The sequence below is a fragment of the Rosa rugosa genome, chromosome 4 (genome assembly GCF_958449725.1).
Source record: "Rosa rugosa chromosome 4, drRosRugo1.1, whole genome shotgun sequence".
Taxonomy (NCBI): domain Eukaryota; kingdom Viridiplantae; phylum Streptophyta; class Magnoliopsida; order Rosales; family Rosaceae; genus Rosa; species Rosa rugosa.
Window position 1 is genome coordinate 12325594 of NC_084823.1, and position 24730 is coordinate 12350323.

General features: G+C 39.6%; 4 protein-coding genes and 1 long non-coding RNA gene across 5 annotated transcripts; 2 read left to right on the forward strand and 3 right to left on the reverse strand.

The window, feature by feature from the left end:
* Positions 1–1470: 1470 nt before the first annotated feature.
* On the reverse strand, positions 1471–4888 carry LOC133744350 (uncharacterized). The gene is made up of 4 exons (XM_062172473.1): positions 3457–4888; positions 2433–3330; positions 2217–2322; positions 1471–2115 (listed from the first exon to the last, which is right to left on the reverse strand). Exons 1-4 carry the CDS (start codon positions 4886–4888, stop codon positions 1471–1473), a joined length of 3081 nt encoding a protein of 1026 aa, XP_062028457.1.
* A 1186-nt stretch (positions 4889–6074) lies between these two features.
* Positions 6075–7199, reverse strand: LOC133743007 (uncharacterized). Its single transcript, XR_009862856.1, has 3 exons — positions 6937–7199; positions 6242–6339; positions 6075–6103 (listed from the first exon to the last, which is right to left on the reverse strand). It is a non-coding gene; the product is annotated as an uncharacterized LOC133743007 (long non-coding RNA).
* A 7442-nt stretch (positions 7200–14641) lies between these two features.
* Positions 14642–15971, reverse strand: LOC133744351 (uncharacterized). Its single transcript, XM_062172474.1, has 2 exons — positions 15377–15971; positions 14642–15186 (listed from the first exon to the last, which is right to left on the reverse strand). Exons 1-2 carry the CDS (start codon positions 15969–15971, stop codon positions 14642–14644), a joined length of 1140 nt encoding a protein of 379 aa, XP_062028458.1.
* A 1012-nt stretch (positions 15972–16983) lies between these two features.
* On the forward strand, positions 16984–19058 carry LOC133744352 (disease resistance protein RGA2-like). The gene is made up of 4 exons (XM_062172475.1): positions 16984–17150; positions 17210–17340; positions 17853–18445; positions 18516–19058. The coding sequence occupies exons 1-4, from the start codon at positions 16984–16986 to the stop codon at positions 19056–19058; spliced, it is 1434 nt and encodes a 477-aa protein (XP_062028459.1).
* A 3887-nt stretch (positions 19059–22945) lies between these two features.
* LOC133706998 (putative ripening-related protein 1) lies at positions 22946–24209 on the forward strand. The gene is made up of 2 exons (XM_062132546.1): positions 22946–23599; positions 23812–24209. The coding sequence occupies exon 1, from the start codon at positions 23016–23018 to the stop codon at positions 23574–23576; it is 561 nt and encodes a 186-aa protein (XP_061988530.1). The 5' UTR covers positions 22946–23015; the 3' UTR covers positions 23577–23599; positions 23812–24209.
* Positions 24210–24730: the final 521 nt, after the last annotated feature.

The following is a 24730-nucleotide window of genomic DNA, read 5'->3' on the forward strand; positions in this document are numbered from 1 at the left end:
TTATCTTGCCGTGCCTTCACCCACATCGTCGCACGATCCAGTTTCTCTAAGGGGATTGACTCAGACTATAAAAAATGAAAAATATATATATTAGAATTGGTAACCACAAGCTCTATTCACAAAGTTCAATAAGTATCATCCAAAAACTAACCAGTTCGGCTTCTAAGTTGGCATATCCTTTACGTGCCATACGATGAGGGTATCGATTTTCCTTTCTTTTTTGTATTTGTGCATCACGCAGTTCCTACAAACCAAACCATATTTAGGCACTACATTGCATTGAACTTATACAAACCACTGATAAAATGAAACCAACATATGAACTAAGTTTCCAACAGCTAACAAACCTGAAATTTTTCAGAAATCCTGTCAGCGACAAAGATATCCCAATCAGCCTTCTTCACACATCGATAATCATCCGGTGGATTTTCAAGCAATTCAGGGGTATCCATATAAGGGATAATGTACTTGTTGGTCAATTTGCTCTTGAATTTCCTCCATTTATTTGCAGCAGAGGTAATCACCAGCTTCTTACATTCTTTAGGGATCACATATGCATCCTACGTATAAGAAAAAGAAGATTAGTTTACATCGGAAACAAGTGTGACTGAAAGCAATAAGGATTGCAATATGTTGTAAGATTTAGTTTAAATACCTGAATCGATTCCCAGATTTTCTGTTTAGCATCAGGGTCCACCTCTCTCCAATCACCAGTGACAATCGAGATCTTTGTACGTGCTAAGACCCCAATGTAAGACTGCATTTCTTTTGCTGCCTTACCATAAGGTTCCCCCTTATCATTAATTTGTATAGTTAGCTTTCTCCCTCTGATGAGTCGCCTTGTAATGCGACTCATTGTCACCATCCCTCGCCTTAGCAGCTTCAAACCACCAGTTGCATCGGGATCTTCCTCATCATCACCATCCTTTGTCTTATTAGAGTTAGAACTATTTCCAGACTTGGTCTTTGATACAGCCTTTGTCTTCTTCTTCGGGGATCTAGTCTTCTTCCTAGTTTCGACAACCTTCTTCTTCGGGGACACCTCCTTCTTCTTGGCAGACACAACCCTCTTCTTTGGAGACAAAGCTTTAGGTGTAGTTGACAGCCCTGCATCCTTAGAGCTAGTTCTTTTCATTTGCACAGCTTTCATCCTCAAAGCTATCGCTTTAGCGGCTGCTGCTCTATTAGATGGAGCCATGATCTAAAACACACAAGCACATAATCTGTTAGCCACATGATAGGCTAGATGACATACATAGGATGCATCACTTACAATGAAAATGACATATTAGTGAAAATCAAACACTTAGGTAATCAAGTAACAACTTGAATTAGCATATATTCCAGCAACTAACAGATTAAAGTACAACAGCTAAAAGCTACAAATGGAAATGCAGCCTATACTAATATGCATACATAAGCATCAAAATCCTAAACACCATGCTACTCCCATCAGTCACGGGGCAAACTTTAATTGTCAACCCATATTCCTTCATCACCATCTCGCATGTGAATGCTAGGTTCATGCCCAACTACATCATCAAAGGTTTCAACTGATGGCATTGTCGGAATAAATGGTAGCTGCTCCACTTCAGGGTCTTTGCACTCATCATTAGCCCCTTCGTAGTCTTTATCCGGGCACCTCACCACTACTGACCATTCAGCATTGAGGGGGTCTTCAATATAAAAAATTTGTTTCACATGCGTAGCTAAGACAAACGGATCATTTAAATGCCCTATCCTATTCAGTTTCTCCAAAGTAAACCCAAGATCGTCTACTTTGACGCCCCTAGAACTCTCTACCCAATTGCATTTAAACAATGGTACCCTAAATTTGTAATAGTCAACCTCCCATATTGTTTTAATTACACCGTAGAAGTCCATATCATCAGTTCTGGGCTTTCGATTCTTTGCACTTGCAACTTGCATTGCATCGGCAAGTAAAAAAACACCACTGTTCTGAACAGATTTGACATTGTCCCGGGCTTTGGTGTTGAAATCAACTCCACTGACATGGTATCCACTAAAGGTTGGCACTTCACGCCTTGGGCCGCCAGCCATCCACCTCATTGTTTCTGAAACATCATTGTCGGGAACACGCATTGCATTTGCAACCTGCTAATTGAATTATACATTAATAAAGTGCACTCATCAAATAATTAAACTCAGAACATTCAAAATCAACATATGAATAAGCATAACCCATATGAACTTACCCTTTCCCTTAACCAATCTCCAAATGTCGCATTCTGTTTTTCCCTCAACCACCTCTCGTTTTTCTTGAACTTAGGGAAAGTTAACTCCAACAATTCCATATGCTCCCTAAGTACAAGGAAAAGAAAACTGATCAACAATATAACTCAAATGAATATATATTACAGGTATTGATATTACAAAGGAAAAACAGTAGCATTGCATAAAGTAATACATACTTGAAGTATGGCATAGCATCTTCAGTGTTCCGCAATACACACAAGTGTGCAAGTCGTAACTCCTTTGCAGAAACGGTCACCATGGTTGCACCTGATAAAGGCTTGGATCCATTACACAGTCCAGATAAGCTTCTTGATGGAATTCCCACAGTGGTATCATCTTCAGGAAGCATACGTTCTGAGCAAAACTCTATAGCCTCTTCAACAATGTAATTCTCAGCAATACACCCCTCAGGAAAATGACGACTTCTCACATACCCTTTGAACACTTTCATGTACCTCTCAAACGGGTACATCCATCGAAGAAACACCGGACCACATAACTCTACTTCTCTAACAAGATGGACTGTTAAATGAATCATTACATCGAAAAACGAAGGTGGGAAGAACTTTTCAAGCAAGCAAACTGTATCAATAAGGTCAGCTTGCATCTGTTGAAGTTTTGAAACATCTATCACCTTACTACAAATTGCCTTGAAGAATAGGCAGAACCGAATAATAGCATACCTAACCGGCTTTTCTAAAACTGATCGTAATGCCACAGGGAGAAGAATCTGCATAATCGTGTGGCAATCATGTGATTTAAGACCAACGAGTCTCAAATCTTCTATTGAAACCAGATTCCTTATGTTTGAGCAGAAGCGCACAGGAACCGTCATGTTGAAAAAGGAAGAGCATAATATTTTCTTCTCATCTAGCAGCAAGTTCCAACTCGCCAAAGGCAACTTGGCCCTTTTCGGACTAGGTGTAGGCTTCAAATCAGTTCTGATGCCCATATCAACCATGTCCAAACGAGAAGCAGCTCCATCCTTGGTCTTCCCGGGAATGTTCAATAGGGTACCAAGAATAGCATCGCAGCAATTCTTCTCAATGTGCATCACATCGAGAATGTGTCTCACTGGAAGATGTTTCTAGTAATCAAGTTCAAAGAAAACTGATTTTTTTTTCCAACAAGGTCTGTTTTTCGCTTCAACACCCTTATAAAGGGTAGAAGGTTTTTTTTTCCCAAATGGTATGTTCAGACCTTCAACTCTTGACAACATCTCCTCTCCACTTAATGGTGAAGGAGCGACATCTTCCTCTATGGTATTGTCAAAAGCTGCAGCTTGCCTTCGATATGGATGATGTCTTGGCAAAAATCTGCGATGTCTCATGAATGCCATTTTGTTACTATGCTTCAACCTGTATGGTCGGGTTTCATCAACACAAACTGGACAAGCATTGTATCCTTTGGTAATGCTGCCCGAGAGGTTCCCATATGCGGGAAAGTCATTAATAGTCCAAAATAGGACTGCCTTCAGTTTAAAGGACTCTCCTCTAAGGGCATCATACACTTCAACCCCATCCCACAGTTGTTTCAAATCATCTATCAAATGCTGCAAATAAACGTCAATATCATTTCCCGGCTGTTTGGGTCCAGATATTAACAATGTTAACATCATGTGCTTCCTCTTCATGCATAGCCAAGGAGGAAGGTTATACGTAACAAGAATAACAGGCCAGCAAGAGTACCGGCTACTTAATGAACTGTGGGGATTAAACCCATCTGAGGAAAGGGCTAGCCTAAGGTTCCTCGGTTCACTACCAAATTCTGGCCACTTTGTGTCAACTAACTTCCAAGTCAGGGAATCTACTGGATGCCTCATCATTCCATCTGTTTTCCTATCATTGGCATGCCAAGTCAAATCCTTAGCTGTCTTGGTCGATAAGAACATCCGTTTGAATCTCGGGATTGGTGGGAAGTACCACAAGACCTTCCCAGGCACCCCTTCCTTATTAGTATTGTCTCTGCCCAATTTCCAACGTGATTCACCACAGGTTAGACAACTTGTTGCTTCTGCATGCTGCCCTCTATAAAGGATGCAGTCATTTGGACAAGCATGAATCCTTTCATAGGCCATGCCCAATGTAGAAAGTGTTTTCTTAGCCTCATATATAGACCCAGGTACCTCATTCCCTTCAGGCAGCAACATGCCAATCATTATTAGCATGTCAGAATAACAAGAGTCCGTCATTCCGTGTTTTGCCTTCAAATTAAAGGTTTGTATCAAACCGTTTAACTTTGTAGTCTTAGTACAACCCGGATACAAAGGCTTATCTCCATCCTCTACAAACCTAATAAACTCATTTGAGTCACTCGAAATCTCATCATCTTCATCCCCTATCCCAAAATCAGCACCCATATCTACTGTTTCTGATTCACCTAATATATCCGCATTCATGGCAGAAGGTTCTCCATGCCATTTCCATTGCTTATATCTAACATCAATACCATTAAAGTATATATGGTCCTTGATCACTCCAATAGAAAATTCATCATTGTTACAACACTTCAAACAAGGACAACATATTTTATCTATGTCGCTTGCATTTGCCAAAGCGAACTTCAGAAAGTCTTCAAGTCCTATCTTAAACTTCAATGATCTTCTATCAGCATGCATCCATGATTTATCCATCTTTTATATAAACACATTATACAATTAGGAACTATATTATCACCTAGGATCAGAAAGCTTAAAAACGTACATATCACTATTAAACAACTTCACCACACACACACACACACACACACACACACACACACACACACACATATATATATATATATATATACACAGACAGATACATGAAGCAACATTAATTCATAAACATACAGCAGAGCTTAATTAACATTCGAATGTAGCTACTCCATGACAAACATGAGCATCAATATAACAGAAAATTCCAATAACTCGTGAACCTAACTCTAGGAGAAAATAGTTCATTCCATGAAAAAAATTCAATTCTATAACACAAAATGAAACATTGTAACCAGAACTATAAAATTCCAAAAATTCATGTGCTTCTAGAACAGAAAGTTCACAAAAATAAAATGAAGAACGAACTATGTGATGATTATAAATGCTTACCTCAATTTGTTTAAGTCAGAGCTAAGCCAATCATCCGCTTCCAATGCTTGCCTAATGAGCCTAACTCCAAGCTTTCACTACATAGCACCAACAAAAAAAAAAAAAAAAAAAACATGATCAGCAGTATATACTATAGAACAAGTTCAGATTGCAGAAATAGAACACGACAAAAAATGATGGATGTAACAGAATAGCTTAAGGGAAAGATATATTTCTATTTGGATATGCGTATGAAAGGGAGAGCCAACTAGAAAGTGCTGAAAGTGCTTTTTTTATCAGAAAACAGAATGCTGAAGCATGCAAGTCTGCAAAATGATTTAAGTGCAAACCAAATGAAATGAAGCTCAACAATAACTGATGAAAGTGTATTTCATGAAATAACTTGAAAGGCAGTTCATCTATGTACTTTTACAATATGACTGCTTCATGAATTTGAATCAAATCCATTGTTCATGGTATTCAAGTAAAATTGGTTTGCACTCTGTCAATACTAAAACTTAAAAATCATAATCTCACATAAATGAAAAAAACTCAAGTCTCACCAAGAAAGATAAAATGTGGTGCTATAATCTTCAAGTTATACTGATTCATTCACTTCACCAATTAAAACTAAATTGGGTGAACCATGCAGAAGGATGTTACAACAGAAAAGTAAACAAACACTAACGATCAATTCCAGTTATTCAATAAAAGGTTCACTTACATTGGCTGCTTCACCCCAGATCAAACAATAGCTTTTTCTCCTTCCTAACTGACTGCAAACTGCACAAAATTGATTGATTCCATTAGTCACTAACTCACTATCATCAATCACCATCATTTAATAAACAAGAAAATATCAATTTATCATCGGAAGAGTGAAGTAAGAAAGGATATGAAATCAAATCTAGAAGTCCATACTTGCTCCAAACTGGCTGAATGCACAAGTAGTTACACCACTTTATATAGTTGTCTAGGGACTTTAAAAATATATTTTGCACCGCAGCCTCATCCAATATCTGCGCAATACAAGGACACAAGTCACAATTTGTGATAAATAAATTAAATCTTACAACAAGTCTTCAATAACACATGGCACTGTAATGAAATAACTAGAAACCTCATGAAGAGGTCCAATAAGTTCTTATGGAGACTGTTGAAGTAAAATAAGATGTGTACTTTTGTTTAACCACCTTTAACGATATGAATATCATATTAAGATAGAAATTTCATTTTATGTAAACCCCCACTGAGGCCAGCACGTCAAAGACAAACTTGTCCACAAAATTTCTTGTCTTTTCCAAATTATAAAGTGCAGTATTATCATGTCATGTGTCTGAAATACATGAAGAGCTTCTTATAGATATCACTTTCGCATAGGTACCAGACGAGTAGGTAGATATAATTCATTATATTCAAGTTTAAATGATGTATATGCCATTGGATAGCTAGCATCAAAAATAAGATTTACAAAAGATCCCCACCCCATCCTTTACTTCCAATAACACTAAACTCAAGACAAAACATATATTCATTGGCAACACAACAATGCCGCCCCATCATGTACTTCTCAGTTAACTATCTCAATTAGCATGGAATATTGATGAGAGACTTACAGGTTCAGTTTCTTCAGGAATGCGAGGACGAGTTCAAGGTCAGCAGAGCCTCGGGGCTGTCGGAGGAGGAAGTCGAGAAGCGCCGGGCGGTGTACGGATGGAACGAACTGGAGAAGCACGAGGATCAGTCGATCCTGAAGCTCCTGATGGATCAGCTCAGCGACACGCTCGTCCGGGTTCTGTTGTTCGCGGCGGTTCTCTCCTTCGTTCTCACATGGTACCGATCTGTTGGTCGTCTGGGATCAGAGATCGCTCTGATCTGGGTTGGTCGTCTGAGATCGGAGATCGCTCTGATCTGGGTTGGTCGTCTGAGATCGGAGATCGCTCTGATCTGTTAGTCTTCTGGGATCGGAGATCGCTCTGATCTGTTGACGATTTGGGGTCTAGCTCTGATCTGGGTTCGCTCCAATCTGTTGCTCAATTGGGTTCTAGGCCGACTGCTGGAGGAGAAGGGTTCTAGGTCGACTGCTCGAGGAGAAGAAAAGAGGCGTCTATTTTTTTAACTAAGTGTTATTAGAGAACTCGGGGTCTAGCGCTAGGTCATTTAGTTCAGCCAGTTTTTTTTAGGGCTAAATACTGGTTACTACCCTGTGGTTTAGGTCCAAAATCAATTCAGTCCCTGGACTTCTAATTTCATCAAAAACACCCCTGCACTTTCAATTTTGATCTAATAGGTCCAATTCGTTAATATTTTGTTATGGGTTCAAGTTATAGTTGAATTATTTGTTGAAAAACTATTTATTTTTAATAGTAGGACTCACTCTTAAATTGACTAGAGGTGGCCTGCAGACACCACATCATAAAACATAGGTCATATATGAGCCACATTAACAAGTTAAATAACTTAATTGTCGGAAAACTAACAAATTGGACCTATTAGATCAAAATTGAAAGTGCAGGGGTGTTTTTGATGAAATTAGAAGTTCAGGGACTGAATTGATTTTGGACCCAAACTATAAGGTAGTAATCTGTATTTAGCCCATTTTTTTAACCAAGTTTTAGTTCAGCCAAAAATGTTTTTTTGTCCAGACAAGGAGAAATAATTTCTCCCTTTACTCAGACAACAGAATCTGTTGTCTGAATTTTCTAAATTATAACAAACTTGAAAAAGTTGAATTGGTGTTGATTTTGATACCATTTAGACGACATAAATTGTTAAATCTGTTGTCTGAAGACGTTCAAAAAAATCAGACAACAAAAAAAATGTCTTCTGTCGTCTGATGGGTATGGTATGAAGCATTTTTTGACATAGTGCTTGACCCGTTAGAGAAATACAATTGGGTGATCGAATAAACAAAAGCTTGTTACTTATTTAATATACACTTGAACATCTTCATCTCCGGTAAGGACAAGTTACCACAAAGGGGTTATCCTCATATTAATGTGTCAGCCGGTTAGAGTCTGCCTGGCGAACTAGAAAATGACGTGTGGAGGAAACAAGGGAAACTTAGGGCATCTCCAATGGTAAGGGTCAAAAGCCATTTTGGCTTTGGCTTTTCCGGAACGCATCTCCATCCATTCCCAATTCTTAGCCATTTTGACTTATTAGTCAAAAGTGGAGCTAAAATGACGAAGGAAGCTGGAACGAAAGCCATTTTGGCTTCAGACGGAAGAGGGTGGGCCCCAGCTACACATGGGTCGTGAGAGGAAGATAGAGGCAACGCGCAGCGGGAGTCTAAATCCCATAAACGCGCAAAAGGAAAAAAAACGACCTCCCAGCCTTTAACGCGCCTTACATGCACAGTAATGTGGCCGACACTGGGCCCCTCCAGTGACAGAAGCCGTTGGGGCTTCCAACGGTCCTCAAACCAACGGACGAGATTCAGCTATGATTAATTCAATTTAAAATGAAAGGCCGAGATTAATTGGTTCTAAAAATGAAAAAGTAAATATATATTTACTGAATATCTAATCTGACGGTTCAAAAAATTGTATGGATTAAAATCAACGGTTAATAATAAAGTAAATGTGTTTTAAACCAAAAAAAAAATTGAAAAAATAAAAGAAAATTTTCTAAAAAATCATAAAAATGTTTTTTGCCCATTGGAACAATAACTTCTATAAATTCTATAAATACCAACCCTCTTCTTCATAATTTTTCACTCCAAAACATCTCCAATCTCCTCCAAACTTCATTCTTTTTCACCATTGTTCTTCATCTAGCTAGCTTTCAATTTTTTTAGAAGATGCCTAACCCGAGACAAGAGTGTTGGAAGGCCGCCGAAGATATAGCCTTAGCCTTGTGCGTAGCTGTAGTTACCGTTGGTGAAGACGGCTCTAAGGGTACTAGTCAAGAGAAAAAAAAAATTGTGGGAGCGTATACATGAAGTATACGAGACTTGCAATCCTGCCGGAGGCATGGTTAGATTGGGAGGAGGGTGTGACGGTCGTTGGAAAAAGATTAGACTGGCATGCCAAAGATGGCGTCAAGCTCTTAACAAAGCGGCACTTCTTCGAGGAAGTGGTGATAACGCCACCGACGAGGTAATCATCCTTATTCTTGACGTTTAATTCTTATTTTTAAAATTAATTTTACCGTTATTTTAGCATGTTATGTATATTGACTTTCGTATAGATATATATAATACATGATTAATATCTTCTTATTTATAGGAATTACAAGCTAAGTCAATATATCGTACCTTAGCTAAAGGAGAGGAGTTTACGTTTGAGCATTGTTGGCCAATATTAAAGGATACAAAAAAGTTTAGCAATCCTTCGGGCATGAATGTCGGCAGCTCAAGTTTTCCTACCTCTATCAACTTAGAGGACGATCGACGGGAGGAGACTAGATTAGCTGAGCAGCATGCGGATGATGCTCGCACAATGACAGTGGATCCATCAATTTTCACACCCAAAAAAAGGAATTGGGAGAGGAAGCAAGCACAGATTATTGAGAGGGAGGAACAAAGCTCTAGTGCTGGTGCATTTCGTCAACCCTCCTTTTCTCCTGAAGAAAATACACCACATAGTGAAGATGACTCTAACTTGGACCTCTACGTGACAGTTCAAGAGACTCAATGGATGGGGAGAAATTAGAAATATTTTATTGGTTGTACTTTTTCACTTATGTTTTTCAATTATGAAATAAAATTGTTGCTTTATTTTATAATTAACAAATAAAAACAAAAACTTGTTTTTATCTCACTTTTATCCATAACAATAAAACACACTACATTACAAAAGCATAAACACACTAACAATAAAATAAAGGGGCTGTGACCACTTACCCAATTTGAACCTAAAAATTGCCCACTTACTCCACTAAGAGTTTTTTAGTCTCATTTACCTGATCTAACATTTACTGACAGTTTTAACCTTATTTTAAATAATAAATTACCTTCTCTCTCTCCCCCTCCCCGCCTCCTCACCCAGACGATCGTCGTCTCTCTCTCTCTCTCTCCCCGCCTCCTCACACGTCCGCCTCCTCACCCAGACCCATCGTCGTCGAGCCCTAGGCCTCGTAGTTCAAACTTCCACTTGGGTTGAAAAGGAGGGCAGTTCTTGTCACGCCCCTGATTTTTAACACAAATAAAATCGATATATAACCCCATAATTATACATGCGTGAACGTTCAGCCATCAATACCAAATATCTGGAAAACTTTTTCCCTTATACAACATACATATTGATGTCCCGAACCCACTATGTCCATATTGACCCGCTCTACAGAGTCATATATTACATAAGCTTACAAATTAAATTGTTAACAACAAAATAATAAGTAAATGCTCCTCAGAGCTTACTACAAGCGGAAGTCATAACAACGGTAAAGTCACAAAATTGGCTTCCTACTGTAATGCTGCCAGCACGCCACCTCAGCTTCAACCACGATTACCCTGACCTGCAGGATTAACCCCTACACCATTCCATTGAATAGTGCACCGGGTTGCCACACAACAAACCCGGTAAGCTTATGAAGCTCGTATGAGTAAACTCAAATCCACAAAGCAAAACACATTTCTTAAGTCACCACAACCTAAACAACGATAAGCACACATCTCACACCTACAACCATCAATTCCATATCCTTCCATATTGTGCTTACATAAGTCAACTGGTGACTAAAGCCTCATGCTCAGATCCTTAATCCTAGCATCCAATTACACAGATTTCGGTCAAACAAGACTTCCTCAAGCAATGTTTGACGCCATCCTAACGCCCTATGGCGGATTCCAGAATCACACTCATTCCCTCCTCACTGGAAGCTTTTGTCATCAACATGACATCAAAGGTGAAAAGCAATGAATCACCTTCCTATCCTCACCACAGAGTACTATTTGTCACCACAATAGCCCTTAAGATAAATCAAAGCATCAATCAATAAATCAAGAAGAAAACGAGGCAATTATAATTCAAGCAGCAAGCAAAACAATTCATAGTAACCCCTACATATAATTTAGTTCAGGGAGTCACATTAAGTCAAGCAATTCAAGTCAAAGTAGTCATCGTAACCCCACACTCTGACGTTCGTAGGAAACCCCGACTATCACAGCAGTCTTCTAGATCATTGTTAACTTAATAACAATCCAGCTCCACTACCGAGCAGTAATCACACTGATCATCGCACAGATTCCACCGATCATCACGCAGATATTCATCATCCTACTGATCATCACACAGATTCCATGGGTCATCACACAGATAGCAATTATCCAGCTGATCATCACACAGATTTCATCGGTCATCACTCAGATAGCCATCATCCAGCGAGTCATCACGCAGATTCCGCCAGTCATCACAGAGATAGTATTGATCACAAAGATTCATCACATTGATTTCAATGATTCATTACACAAGCTTCACATAGCAATCATCACAAAGATTCAATACACTGATTTCAACGATTCATTACACAAATATTCCTACACAAGCTTCACATAGCAATCATCACAAAGATTCAATACTTAATTTCACTATTCCCAACTATACTGAACCCAGTACGTCCTATGCTGCCCATATCACAACAATTGCACCAATACATATATATATATTTCACGTAAATATATATATGCGTAGTCATCCACTCAGAAATGCCACTAATACCAACTATAGTCATGGTTAAACTAATAACTCCAAGACAATATGGTAATTATGCTCATAACACATATCGCGAGATTTACTCACCTTGAAACTCCCGCTGCGTCTTCAATACAGAACAAAGCAGCCAAACCACCTAAATTCGCTGTCCAAAGAATACCTCGTCACGTACCTAAGGAATTTCAGCTCTGATTCAGTTAACGAATCACAAAGAATAACGTTTGAAACCCTAAATCGAACCAAAATTTCTAAAGTGATGCCAATTAAGGCGAAACCACATCCGAGACCACCCAATGTCTCCGGAATACTTCCACGACCGATATGTCCAAACCACAAGTCGATTGAATGCTCGGATCCTCACGGATAGAATAAATTCACCGATATGAAACGGTAAAAATCATAACAAATCCATTCGAACTCCAAAAATTTGCATATTATATATCGAAACGCTCGTATCAACGAGTAGAACATATATAATACCAAAAACAGTTCCCTACATGGCCGGAAAGCCACCAGAACGCTGCCATAGGCGGTGGCGCACCGCCGCCGGCCAAAATTCATTATTTCCCAAAACTCCCAACATCAAAAAGTTTCATCTAAGCATGCTTGTAAATTTTCATAACTAGCTCGAAGTCAGAAAACAAGCATAAAGGATCGAAAACTACCTCACAAGCCGTGGATTACTGTTCAATCCGAGTTGAACCAAGTTTCACGTGAATCGATCCAAACAACCACCAAGGATCGATCAAGGAGGCTGCTCTGAGCTCAACCAAGAAGACTTGAAGCCTCGCCGACGTCGGAGATCGGAGAACCGATCGGGTCCGAAAACACCCAACTGCGCCGCGTTGCTGCATCGTACACGGTGGCTATCACCGCAAGAGGATGCCACAAAGACGACCAGACAGAGGAGACGAATCGGTCTGTGCAGGTTTCAAGGCTAGACGTCACCGGAGATCGCCGGAAAAGCCGGGTCGGATCCGGGTCGGGTCAGTCGGATATTTTCGTTTCTGAAGGTGCAGCCGAGAGAGAAGAGAGAGAGAAAGGAAATCAGTTTCCAGAAATGGAAACCAAATGAAAATAGTAAATTTCCCACTCGGGAAACTTCTATTAATACCAAAATGGAAACTTCTTCCAATGACCATAACTTCCTCATACGAACTCCGATTTTCGCGTTCCACATGTCCACGAACTCGTATCGACATGCTCTACAACTTTAGTGAAGGAAGTTTTTGGAGAATCTCAATGAATAAAAAGTCAACCCTTGCGCCCCCCCCTAAAATGGCGCTTCCTGAATAATTATTCGCCCTAAACACTTCCGCTCCATCCACGAACCACGAAATCGTCCAATAACCACTAATTAAATTCTGAAAAATCCTCGGAAAATAATAACGAATTTCCGGGGTACTACAGTTCTCTCGTGAGAGAACATGGCTTTCTTCATCTGAGCTTTATATATATATGGACAAAGCCACAAAGGTCACAAATGCGAAGGTGGCAGTAGTAGCACGTCATTACAAATGCTCTGTGCTCTCTGTATGCATCGATTATTCTTGAAATCGTCTCTCTATGACACGTTTGTGCACTCAGAGCAGTATGTGTCGTCCTGTTCATCTCCCTCATCTCTTATTTTTTTTTCTCTATAAAGCACACTCCTCTCCTGGGAACGATCATTATCGATCCGTTAATATATATCTCTGTTCAACTTCACTGCCCTAATTAAGCATCATGATCATGGGTAGCAAATGGCTTGGTCTTTTCTTTCTGCTCTTCATTGTCTTGGTTTCACGTAAGTCTCGCTCATCAGTCAGTCACTCACAATTTACAGTTTTATTGCATACCTAGGGTTTAGGGTCAGACCATGAGGGGCAGAAGCTCCAGGTCGAAGTCGTTTTTTTTTTTTTTGGTAAATTTGGCAGAAGGCTTATAAGGAAAGAAGAAAGAAGAATGAAAAAAAGTTTCAAAAAAGGTTTTATTGAGGAGTTATACATGTCTATTGCGGGTCAATAATATCATTATTGCGGGATAATAATATGATTATTGGGGGGCAATAAAATTATTATTGGGGCAATAATAAGATTATTTATTTGTATAAACCTATAAAAACTTTCAAAATTATAAACATTTTTCATTAATATTGATCCCTAATAAACTTGTTACTGGGGGCAATAATATGTTTATTGGGGGCAATAATATGATTACTGGGCATTATTAGGGGGCAATAAAATCAGATGCCGGAATCCGGTTACAAGTCCGGTAGTTGAATTCGGAATTCCGGTGACCGGTCGCGGGATTCCTGTCACCGATCGCCGCAGTCCGGTCACCGGAGTCCGCGGCCGGCCACTGGTCACCGGAGTCCCTCAAGGTCTCCGATGACTCCTCTCTCTAAGTGACAAAGAAGGAGAGGGCATAAATGTCCCAAAAATAAATAAAAAGGAATAAAAAAATAATTAATTGGGTATTAGGGAAATGATCTCTTAGAGTGTTTGGGTAAATGGGCAATCTCTTAGAGTGTTTGGGTAAGTGAGCAATTTTTATCCTAAAATTGTGTAAATGATCATTTCTCCTAAAATAAAACCACACAACATTACAAAGCATAAACACACAAACAATCAAACCACACAATGGTCACATTGCCAATTATTGAAAGCGTGAAAATACAATCTCTTCATCTGCGGTTCCGCTCTGCTTGCAGCTTCATGTTCCAGAGGTGATTAACCAAATCTCCTTGAAGGACTCTATCCACAATTGGGCATCTAACCCCCTGGTAACGGGTCATGAACTCCTCAAGTTCAGGATGGTTGCGCTCAACCTCATGATCAACCTCATACCTCTCATATATTTCTGCTTTCCTTGGTCTGGTGGGGATATCATCGGGGTCAATAGGCGACTCTTCATCTTCTTCATGCTCATCATTGACAATCATGTTGTGCAAAATAATGCAGGTCATCATGATGTATTGGAGATCCTCTCTATCCCATCCACTAGCGGGTCCTCTTACTATTGCAAAACAAGCTTGGAGAATTCCAAATGCCCTCTCCACGTCTTTTCTGTATGACTCCTGCATCTTTGTAAAATGAGCTTGCTCTGGTATAATTGGATTTCTAATTGCTTTCACAAAAGATCCCCATTTAGGGTAGATCCCATTGACTAGGTAGTAGCATTGGCCATATTCTCTATCACCTACATGGTACGAAACTCGAGGAGCCTCACCTGTGCATATTTCGTTGAATAATGGAGACATTCCAAGTACATTGATATCATTATGGAAGTCTGAAATAGGCGTGCCAAATCCAAGCATCGTATGATGCGACCGCCTCCAGAATGATTGTGGGTTTTCCCTTATAACCAGTGAAGTGCCCTTGCCATGAGGTTGGGCAGTTTTTCCACTGCCAGTGCATACAGTCGAGACTTCCCACCATTCCGGAGAACCCCTTTTTGTCGGCAACATCGAGCAACCGCTGCAAATCTGCCGTAGTTGGTCGACGAAGGTAATGCTTGTGGTACACATTCCAGATTGCTCTAGTAAAGTGTTTCAAGATCTCCAAAGCTGTAGATTCAGCTACGTCTAGAAACTCATCACACAGGTCAGCCGGAAGCCAGTAAGTAAGCATCCTCATAGCACAAGTCAGCTTTTGTTCGGTAGACAAACCAACTCTGCCGGACGCATCATCAGTTTGCACAAAGTACGGATCGTGGTTGGCGACATCATTCATCATTTGGTCAAACACATGAGGTCGCATTCTGTACCTTCTGCGAAATACATCGCCCTGAAACCTGCACGGCGAAGTGAAGTATAGAGCTTTCAGTCGTCGATCCATAGCTTCTCGATCTCTTGCGATGTACTGGCACCCGGGTTGTGAACCACCCCACTGTGATTCTTCCTCTTGGATCCTCAAGATATGAGAGGAAGTTGCCTGCATCACCAGGGCTCTTTGACGATTTCTTGTAATGACATCTTCTTCCTCTTGTATCAGCAATTTCCGGAACCTATTCATTGCAACAAGGAACCAAAAATATAAAATGAAAAGGAAGTTCAGAATTTCTAAGCTTCTGATATGAGAAGAGATGTGTTTGTGAATTGGTGAGCTATGATGGAGTGACTCCGTATTTATGGAGGGTTGGAAAATGATATATGAAGATAGGATACGACACGTAGCAGATAAAAATCAAAAAAGTAATCTAACCAGTCTTTCAACGACTCACACGTGGCACTAAAATCGGTAATAAAGTTGAGATAGAAAATCTCATCTTATCACGTGGTAAATAAAATCTCAACCGAGATAGAGATAAGATATCGGATCCGAATAGCATTGACACGTGACACGAATATATAGATTCCCAAAAATAAATAAATAAAAATTTAAAAATCAATTAATGACGATATATTATATAACATAATTATGTATGATATATAAATTCATATTGTAGTTAATTAATTCTCTAAAATGATTAATTTATTAAATGACTTTGGCTTTGACTAAAGATGGTTGGAGATGCAAAAATTGAATGAATAGTGATGGCACTACGGTAGTCAAATTTTGCATATGACTTTGGCTTTTGACTACATTGTTGAAGATGCTCTTAAGATTTTTGATTGAGTGCAAGGGCATACCCCAAAATGAGGATTTTGTTGTTTTGTCGTTTTGTGTACGTGTCACCATAGGTTTGGTCAGGGAACCAATTTCTGGCAGCCCCTCTGAAGTTAATATGCTTCTGTAACATACGAGACATTCTGATTGTACCTGGCGGACTGGTCACATATGTTTTTTAAGGTTGACGAATTTTTTTACTTTTGTTGAAAGTCAACCCACTAAGACAGTTGACCAGAAAGAGTACGTACAGGCTGAAATCTCAGCCCAGGAGATGGAGAAACTGCAGATGAAAGATTAGAAGAAGTAAACTTTGCTGGCGAAAGCTGAAACTTGTGACCTACAGAGATGCCCACCACCTGTTTGACGGAATTTCCACCGTTGTTTGAACACCCAAACAAGGGTGGAAACGAAGGAGATGATTGGTAAGAAGTCGCGCAAACTAAAGGAGCTTCGTGCAAGATTGGATGATGTAGCCAAGGAAATGTCTTCTTTCGGGCTCAAAGAAACTCAGTCTTATGGACGGTCAAGTACCATGGAGCGACGTGAAACTGGACCCTCTGTCAATGAGTCAAAGACTCAAAGGTTTATGGCAGAGAAGAGGATGTGGATAAGATTGTGGGCATGCTATTGTCTTCCAGTAGTGGTCCTGATGTTGGAGTAATTCCCATTATTGGAATTGGAGGGATGGGGAAAACAACACTTGCTCAGTTAGTCTATAATGATTTGAGGGTTACAAGCCAGTTTCAATCTTCGATGTGGGTATCTGTCAATGGTAAGTTTAACGCGGCAGGGATAATAAATCAAATGTTGAGTTACGTCAGAGAGGGCAGCCATGACCTGTTTCAGATTGGGTTGCTGCAATCTCAATTGAGAGAATCCTTACTGGGAAAAAGATACTTAATAGTGCTCGATGATGTGTGGAATGAGGATTCAGATGAATGGGATAAAATAATGAATCCATTGAAAGGCTCCGCAGGTGGAAGTAAAATTATATTAACCACACGGAATGAGGTAGTTGCAGCCATAACTAGCACATTTCCCCCCCTTTTCATTTGGAACCACTGAGAGAAGAAGAGTGCTGGAAGTTGTTCAAGCACCGAGCCTTTGCAGATGGAACAGAGGATGGTTTTCCGATCCTACTGCACATCGGTGAACAAATAGTAGACAAGTGCAAAGGTGTCCCATTGGTTGCAAATATTCTTGGAAGCCTGCTGCGCTTTAAAAGAGAAGAAAGCGAGTGGTCGTTACATGTTCAAAGGAGTGAACTACGGAGTATTGATGCAGGTGAGAACAGAATTCTATCCATCTTAAGGCTGAGTTACAATCATTTGCCATCGTATCTGAAAGCTTGCTTTACATATTGTTCAGTGTTCCCAATGAATTATGAGATTAATAAGGAAAAGTTGATCCATCAATGGCTAACACATGGCTTAATTCCTTATATTGGAGATCCTTCATTTAGGCCGGAGGACATTGGCAATGAGTATTTTAACAATTTATTGATGATGTCTTTCTTCCAAGAAACAACAAAATCTGATGACAGAGGTATGGCAGAATTTATAATGCATGATCATATTAATGATCTTGCAAAATCTGTTGCTGGAGAGGAATCATTGACTCTAGGACAGGAAAATGTGCACTGTAGTCTCTCAAAGACATGGCATGCATCAGTTGTTTCCAGTTCTAGCTCTACTTTGATCCCTGAAGCCTTGTGTAAAGCAAAGAGATTGCGAACCCTCAATTTCCTGTCGTCAAGAGACAATTATGTGGAAGCCATTCCAAACATACTAGCAACTTTTAAACGCCTCAGAATGCTGAACTTCAGTGGATATGGAATTAAGAGGCTCCAAAGAGATTGGTGGGCTAATATCTTTGCGGTATCTTTATCTTTCAAATACTCTCCTAGAAACGATGCCAGCGACTATCTGTGATCTTTGCAATCTGCAGACACTGAATCTCTCAAGTTGTAGTGTGCTCAAGGAGTTACCAAGAGGTACTACCAAGTTGAGAAATCTGAGACATCTTAACATAGATGATTGTCCAAGACTTGCTGGCATGCCTCCATCAATGGGAATTTTACAACAACTTCAAACTTTGCCAGTATATATCGTCGGCTGCAACTTTGAAACTTCTATTTTTCAGCTCTCATCAATGAATCTACGAGGGAAGTTAAAAACCAAATGTCTGGAGGAGGCTAAAATTCCATTTGGGAACAACATGATTAAAGTGTGGATGAAAACTAGAGAGTTTTATTCATTGGAACTGTTGTGGCAAAATGATGATGGGGGCAAGCTAGATCAAAACAGATCTAGGCAAGCTGGCAGGCAAGTTGATGATAAAACTGATTTTACTCTGGTAGATTCTTTAACTGTATCTCCATTTGTAAGGATGTTGTCAATAAATGGTTATTCAGGAACAAAGTTCCCAGATGAGATGAGTTGGTCTCAGAAGTTCCCAGATGAGATGAGTTGGTCTCAGAAACTTGACTGAGCTAAACATAATCAACTGCAGAAGATGTGGAAGTCTACCTCCACTCTGCCAACTTCCTGTCCTCAAGATCCTCAACATCCAAGGAATGTATAATGTAGTCCACATTGGTATTGAATTCTTAGGTCAAAGTGACAGACCCTTTGCTTCTCTTAAAGAGCTATCCCTCATAGATTTTCTTGAGTTGACTACTTGGAATAACGTGGATTCTACGGAAGCATTTACAGGCCTTGGCAAAGCAACCATAAGAAATTGTCCATTGTTAAAAGCCATGCCATGGCTTTCATGCATTCAATACTTGGAGCTGAAGAAATGCCACGAATTGGTAATGAGGTCAGCATCAGAGCTTAAGTCACTGTCCACTCTTGTTATTGACTTCTTTCAAGAGTTGGGATTTATACCAATGAAGTTGCTGCAGAACAATTCGGGTTTGATGTCATTGACGGTTACATCTTGTCGAGTGCTTCGTTATATTCCTGAAGATCTGGAGTACCTCACTGCTCTCAAATCACTGAAAATTGGGTGGTGCAATGATCTAGATACTTTGCCAGGCGGAGGATTGAAGAACCTGACTTCATTAGAGAACTTGGAAATAATGAGTGTCCTAACTTAATCTGTTTGCCGGAGGAAGGCTTCGGTGGCTTGTACTCACTTCATTCCTTCTCAATTAAGAATTCTCCCCGCTTAACTTGTTTGCCTATGGGGATGAAACACCTCACAGCTCTTGAGAGCCTCACCATTATGTATTTGAATCTAGTTCATCTGCTAGATTCCATTGAAAGCCTCTCAGCACTTAGAAGCCTGACCATTTTTGGCTGTCAAGAGCTTACATCACTGCCAGAGGGACTGCAATACAGCCACAACTTACAAATCCTGGAAATTCATAGCTGTTCAAAACTCATGGAATTTCCAGAGTGGGTGGAGCATATTGTTTCACTCCGGTCTTTGGCAATTTCTGATTGTCCAGAGATAAAATTGTTGCCAAAAGGTCTACAATGTCTCAGAGCGCTCCACCACCTGTCTATCAGAGACTGTCCTAACCTTGAGAAGCGTTGTGAGAGGGGAACTGGTGAGGACTGGCGCAAGATATCTCATATCCCCTATGTCTATATTGGATCATCAGCATTGCATCAGCATTGCCAATTTAATTGAATATTCTCATCCTTGAGAACATTGTAATTCAGAAGCTAATAAATCTTTCTTCTGTTTGTTTTCTTGTGGCTTTTGCAGTCATCTAGAGAAGCGTGAAGCCTAGCTACATCAAGAAAACAAAATCTTGGTTTCCAATTGATCTTTTTTTTTTTTTTTCCCCTAATGGTCAGCTCAGAGGAACCAATTCAGATAAGTATCAGATTGGTTTTGCATGATCTGGTTTTGCCAGGTGGTTGCCCATCTATGTTTGCGTTGCTATGACTATTGACTTCCGCAGCTGTGCTAGTCATCTGCTCAAGCTGTCTTGCATCTTTAAGATTCCTTAGTTCGGTTTATATTTTCAGCTGATTTTGACTGTTTTTCTGGCTTTGTGTTAGTCAGTATACGTTTTGTTAAACAAAGCACTTAATGGTTTTCTGTTGCTTGTTTAGTTGTTTTTTGTGTTGGGAGACCTGCCTCTTTGTAGCTCCTGTTTGGTTCAATAAATCTGATTTACCATAAGAGCAGCTTGAACGAGACTGCAAAATAGTGTCTTGCTATGGTGACTAATTTCTTTTGCCTGGTAGCATGGACTAGCTTTTATTTCTTTAACAAAGAGCTTTTTTTTTTTTTTTGGTTAAGATAGGAATCGGGAAGAGCAAGTGCTCTCCCACCCCCAAATTTATTGAAAAAAAGATAATGTACAATCTAATGGGGTGGCACAAAAGCCAAACCCCTGGAGAACAATGAGAATGACATCAAATTTAAACAATACCACTAACACAAAGAGGAAGACCAAATTAATGAAAACGAAAATTAGGGAGACCAAGCTTATCTCGTCGACATTGGTCCTGAATGACATGAGGAGGCTCGTCCCACCAAGTCAATGCAGACAACGATAAACCAATATTAGCAAGAGCATCTGCCACTTGATTACCTTCCCTGAAAATATGAGAAGATCGAAAGTTCATCTGAGATATGCGATGCAAACAATTACCCCATGCCACTCGTAAACGCCATGGAACACGATGAGGATCTCGAAGAAAATTAAGCACAAGTGTCGAATCCACCTCAAGCCAAATATGCTTCCATTCCCTAACCCAAGCCAGCTCAATAGCATGAATAACTGCCATGACCTCCGCATCAACAGAGCTAGGAATATCGAGGTTAGAAGCAAAAGCACCAAGGAATGAACCATGAAAATCTCTAAAAACTCCACCAAAACCCGCTCTCCCTGAAACACTTTGCCATGCACCATCAGTATTAATCTTAATCCAACCCAAGATGGGAGGGTGCCAATTTACTTCAGTAATCCTAAGGGTTAACAAAGAGCTTTCCACTAAGGGTTTTTTTTTTTTTTTCCCCTTGTTTGGTCAACTACCTAGTATTCTCTCAGCTTAATTTCTTTTGCCACATTTATAAGATAATCTAATTTCATTCATATATATATATATATTTCTGTGTTCGTTTATTAATTTTATGAAAAAAGTCTCTCCCATCACCTCCCCCTTCCCACCTAGGTCATGGCAGCTCACATGCCAGACTGACTGGATAGTGAATAACTAAATATGAGCCGTTGTACAAAGGAACCAACACTATTCAGATGTCACAGTCAGTTTCCACATTTTACTTGCAACTCCAGTAGCTCACTGGAAACTTCAAAGATTTGGTGTCAGAGATCCCATACTGAGGCTGGCATGGTCTCAATAAGAATTACTCAACTGAGATTCGCTTATCATTCGGCACATCATAAGTTAGGAAAAAGTTCATAATGATTCCATCAAGTTAGACTGCATAAAACCACTTGGCAAGGAGCTTCAGTTACCTTTGTGACATAACCCAATTTTGTGTATGGAACTTGTTGCACTGGAATTTGAATTTATCATTAATGAACCATACCCGAAGTTTAAAATGCCTTGTGACATTGGGGTCTTCATAGACAAACTAAGCAAGTGGTACCACGCTTTCAATCTTAAAAGTACATATTAAAATGAGTATATACAACACGTAGATTAGGTTTGAAAACTTATATGGACCATACCTGGAGTTTATTAAGCAAACCTGCACACCTTGTCAACACAGTTCATTTGTTTTCAGTGACAACTTAGAAGTAAATGTCAAAAAGATTGAATATATTACCGCCGATATAAATTCAAGTGATCAAAATCATTTCTATGAAGTGAGATGCTGTTAGCTGCAAGCTATAGTTGGTTGGAAATGTCTGATGTGAATAGGAACCTCAGCAATACCAGATTTTCGATCAAGTGAAAAAACCACACACCATATCTCCAAAGACCCTCAAAAGGAATCGACTGACCGGAAGGCCAAGTGGGACAAGGAATAAGTGAACAAAAACTATAACAAGGCATTTGTTTCAACTATGTTTAGATAGAAGAAAGTGCAATGAGACGACAATATAGAAGGAAAACAAAGCAGATGTCACATTTAGGTGAAAACAAAACAATAGCAATGTTTTGTTAAGTACAGAATTTCACAACAGTCCATAAGAACATTCAAAAGATGTAACAGTCCTGATGCTAAACCTCACTATCTATACGAATTAATTCTTAAGAAACAAAAGGCGAGGACACCATTGTAGCCTTAATTAGTAGAACCTGACACATTGTTTTACAACATATGTACAATTGGGGTCTTCGTTACGTTGATGCAGTGTAACTGTAACTGCGTAGCAAATGATATGCTGAACTTTTGATTGTTATCTTCTAGTACTTTGAAGCTATATAAACCTATCTCTGCTTTCATGCATTAAGCATCCCACACAATCTACAAGCAGAGAAATAAACAGAGGCAAAGGCAAACAGATAGAAAATGACTTGCTTCTTCACAAAAGGGTCTATTCTAATCATTCTCCTTTTAGCTATTTGCTTGGTTAGTGAAGCACAGCAATGCCGTCCAAGCGGAAGGATTAGAGGAAAGAAGCCCCCTCCTGGACAATGTAACAAGGAGGACGACTCTGACTGCTGCAAAGCTGGAAAAATGTACCCAACATACACATGCTCACCACCAATGTCGGGTAACACCCAGGCATACCTCACTCTCAACAGCTTTGAGGCAGGCGGTGACGGAGGAGGACCATCCGAATGTGATGGCAAGTACCACAATGACAACACTCCAGTTGTGGCATTATCTACCGGATGGTACAATGGTGGATCAAGATGCCTTAACAAAATCAAGATTAACGGTAATGGGCGCAGTGTGGTGGCCATGGTGGTGGATGAGTGTGACTCGACTGAGGGATGTGATGCGGACCATGATTATCAGCCTCCTTGTCCCAACAATATTGTTGATGCCTCCAAGGCCGTCTGGAAAGCTTTGGGTGTATCTGAGGACAATTGGGGCGGTTTGGATATCACATGGTCCGACGCTTAGTTATAATATTAGAGTTTGTCCAGGTTGTTACTTATTTTTGCTTCTTCTTTGGGGTTGATGCTGCTTAGTTTCGTTGTTTTATGTGCGTCTATGTATTTGGATTTTGAAAAGTGTCATATGTATATATTATAGAAAGTCAATATGTTAAATCTTCTGTTATCTATACTTAAAAGTTTGTTGTGAAAAATAGAACAATATTAAGCATGGACTTAATCATTTCTGTGTTTTGTTTCAGCTAATAATTTGCTTCCCAGCCTTATACAAATGATAAGGGCATAAACATGTTACAATTCGACATGATCGCGGAACTGCAAATTTCCTAGCAGAACTTTATCGTGTTAATGATGAAGCTGCTCTAATGAGTTTGGTTTAATAGAGGAACCAAAATGGGGTCACCTTATGGAATTGCATACTGCAGTGAAGTTATCCTCCCGTCCTCTACTTATTTCTGGATTCGGACAGTTTCAAACCAAAATCTGAAGAATGTGCTACTTTCTTGGTGAACAATGGCCCTATAGATGCCTCCTCAATCTATGTGTTAATTCTGAGAATGCTGTCTCTTGTGCTTCTTGAGGTTCCTTTGTTCGGTCTTTGTGGTTTCATATATTGTGTTTTATAATTGCTTTGTGCTGTCTCTGCCCTTGATTTGAGGCTTTCTATACTTGAATATAACTTCTAATTTTAATAGAGCTGCTGTCTTTTCTTAATCTACCATCACCATCACATGACAACCTAGGTTCTGAGCTGCAAAGCACATCTAGTTATTCCGCTTACACATTTCAAATGGCAAACATGACAACATTACCTAAACATATGTAAAGGACCACAAATTGATCCCACCGCACTTCAAAAGTTACAACCAGCAATCCTCTCCTAATTCTTAAAAAAGTGTAAAATACGACACTTTGCTCTACTTAACTCCAAGGCAAAATCCTTGGGGTTCATAAATTTCCTATCCTAATGAGAAAAACTGATGTATCAGTCGATCCAACTTGGAAGATACTTGCATTATCAGTATTGAACCTTTAATGATACTTGATCCAAAAAAAAAAAAAAAAAGAAGAAGAAGGAATCTTTAATGATGCTCAGTGTCAATATTACGATTCTCAAGTATAGGTATTCTTCCATATCGAGAGTAGAATTACGAGTTTAGA

Bases quoted from the DNA above. Each gene is read 5' to 3' on its own strand.
- LOC133744350 (XM_062172473.1), bottom strand. From the start codon at position 4,888: ATGGATAAATCATGGATGCATGCTGATAGAAGATCATTGAAGTTTAAG. The intron at 3,331-3,456 runs GTCTGAACATAC...AACATCTTCCAG, and splicing joins GATGTTGTCAAGAGTTGAAG to TGAGACACATTCTCGATGTG. The intron at 2,323-2,432 runs GTATGTATTACT...CCTTGTACTTAG, and splicing joins GATGCTATGCCATACTTCAA to GGAGCATATGGAATTGTTGG.
- LOC133744351 (XM_062172474.1), bottom strand. From the start codon at position 15,971: ATGAATAGGTTCCGGAAATTGCTGATACAAGAGGAAGAAGATGTCATT. The intron at 15,187-15,376 runs GTATGCACTGGC...AAATATGCACAG, and splicing joins AATGGTGGGAAGTCTCGACT to GTGAGGCTCCTCGAGTTTCG.
- LOC133744352 (XM_062172475.1), top strand. From the start codon at position 16,984: ATGATTGGTAAGAAGTCGCGCAAACTAAAGGAGCTTCGTGCAAGATTG. The intron at 17,151-17,209 runs GTTTATGGCAGA...GTCTTCCAGTAG, and splicing joins AATGAGTCAAAGACTCAAAG to TGGTCCTGATGTTGGAGTAA. The intron at 17,341-17,852 runs GTAAGTTTAACG...GTATTGATGCAG, and splicing joins GATGTGGGTATCTGTCAATG to GTGAGAACAGAATTCTATCC.
- LOC133706998 (XM_062132546.1), top strand. From the start codon at position 23,016: ATGACTTGCTTCTTCACAAAAGGGTCTATTCTAATCATTCTCCTTTTA.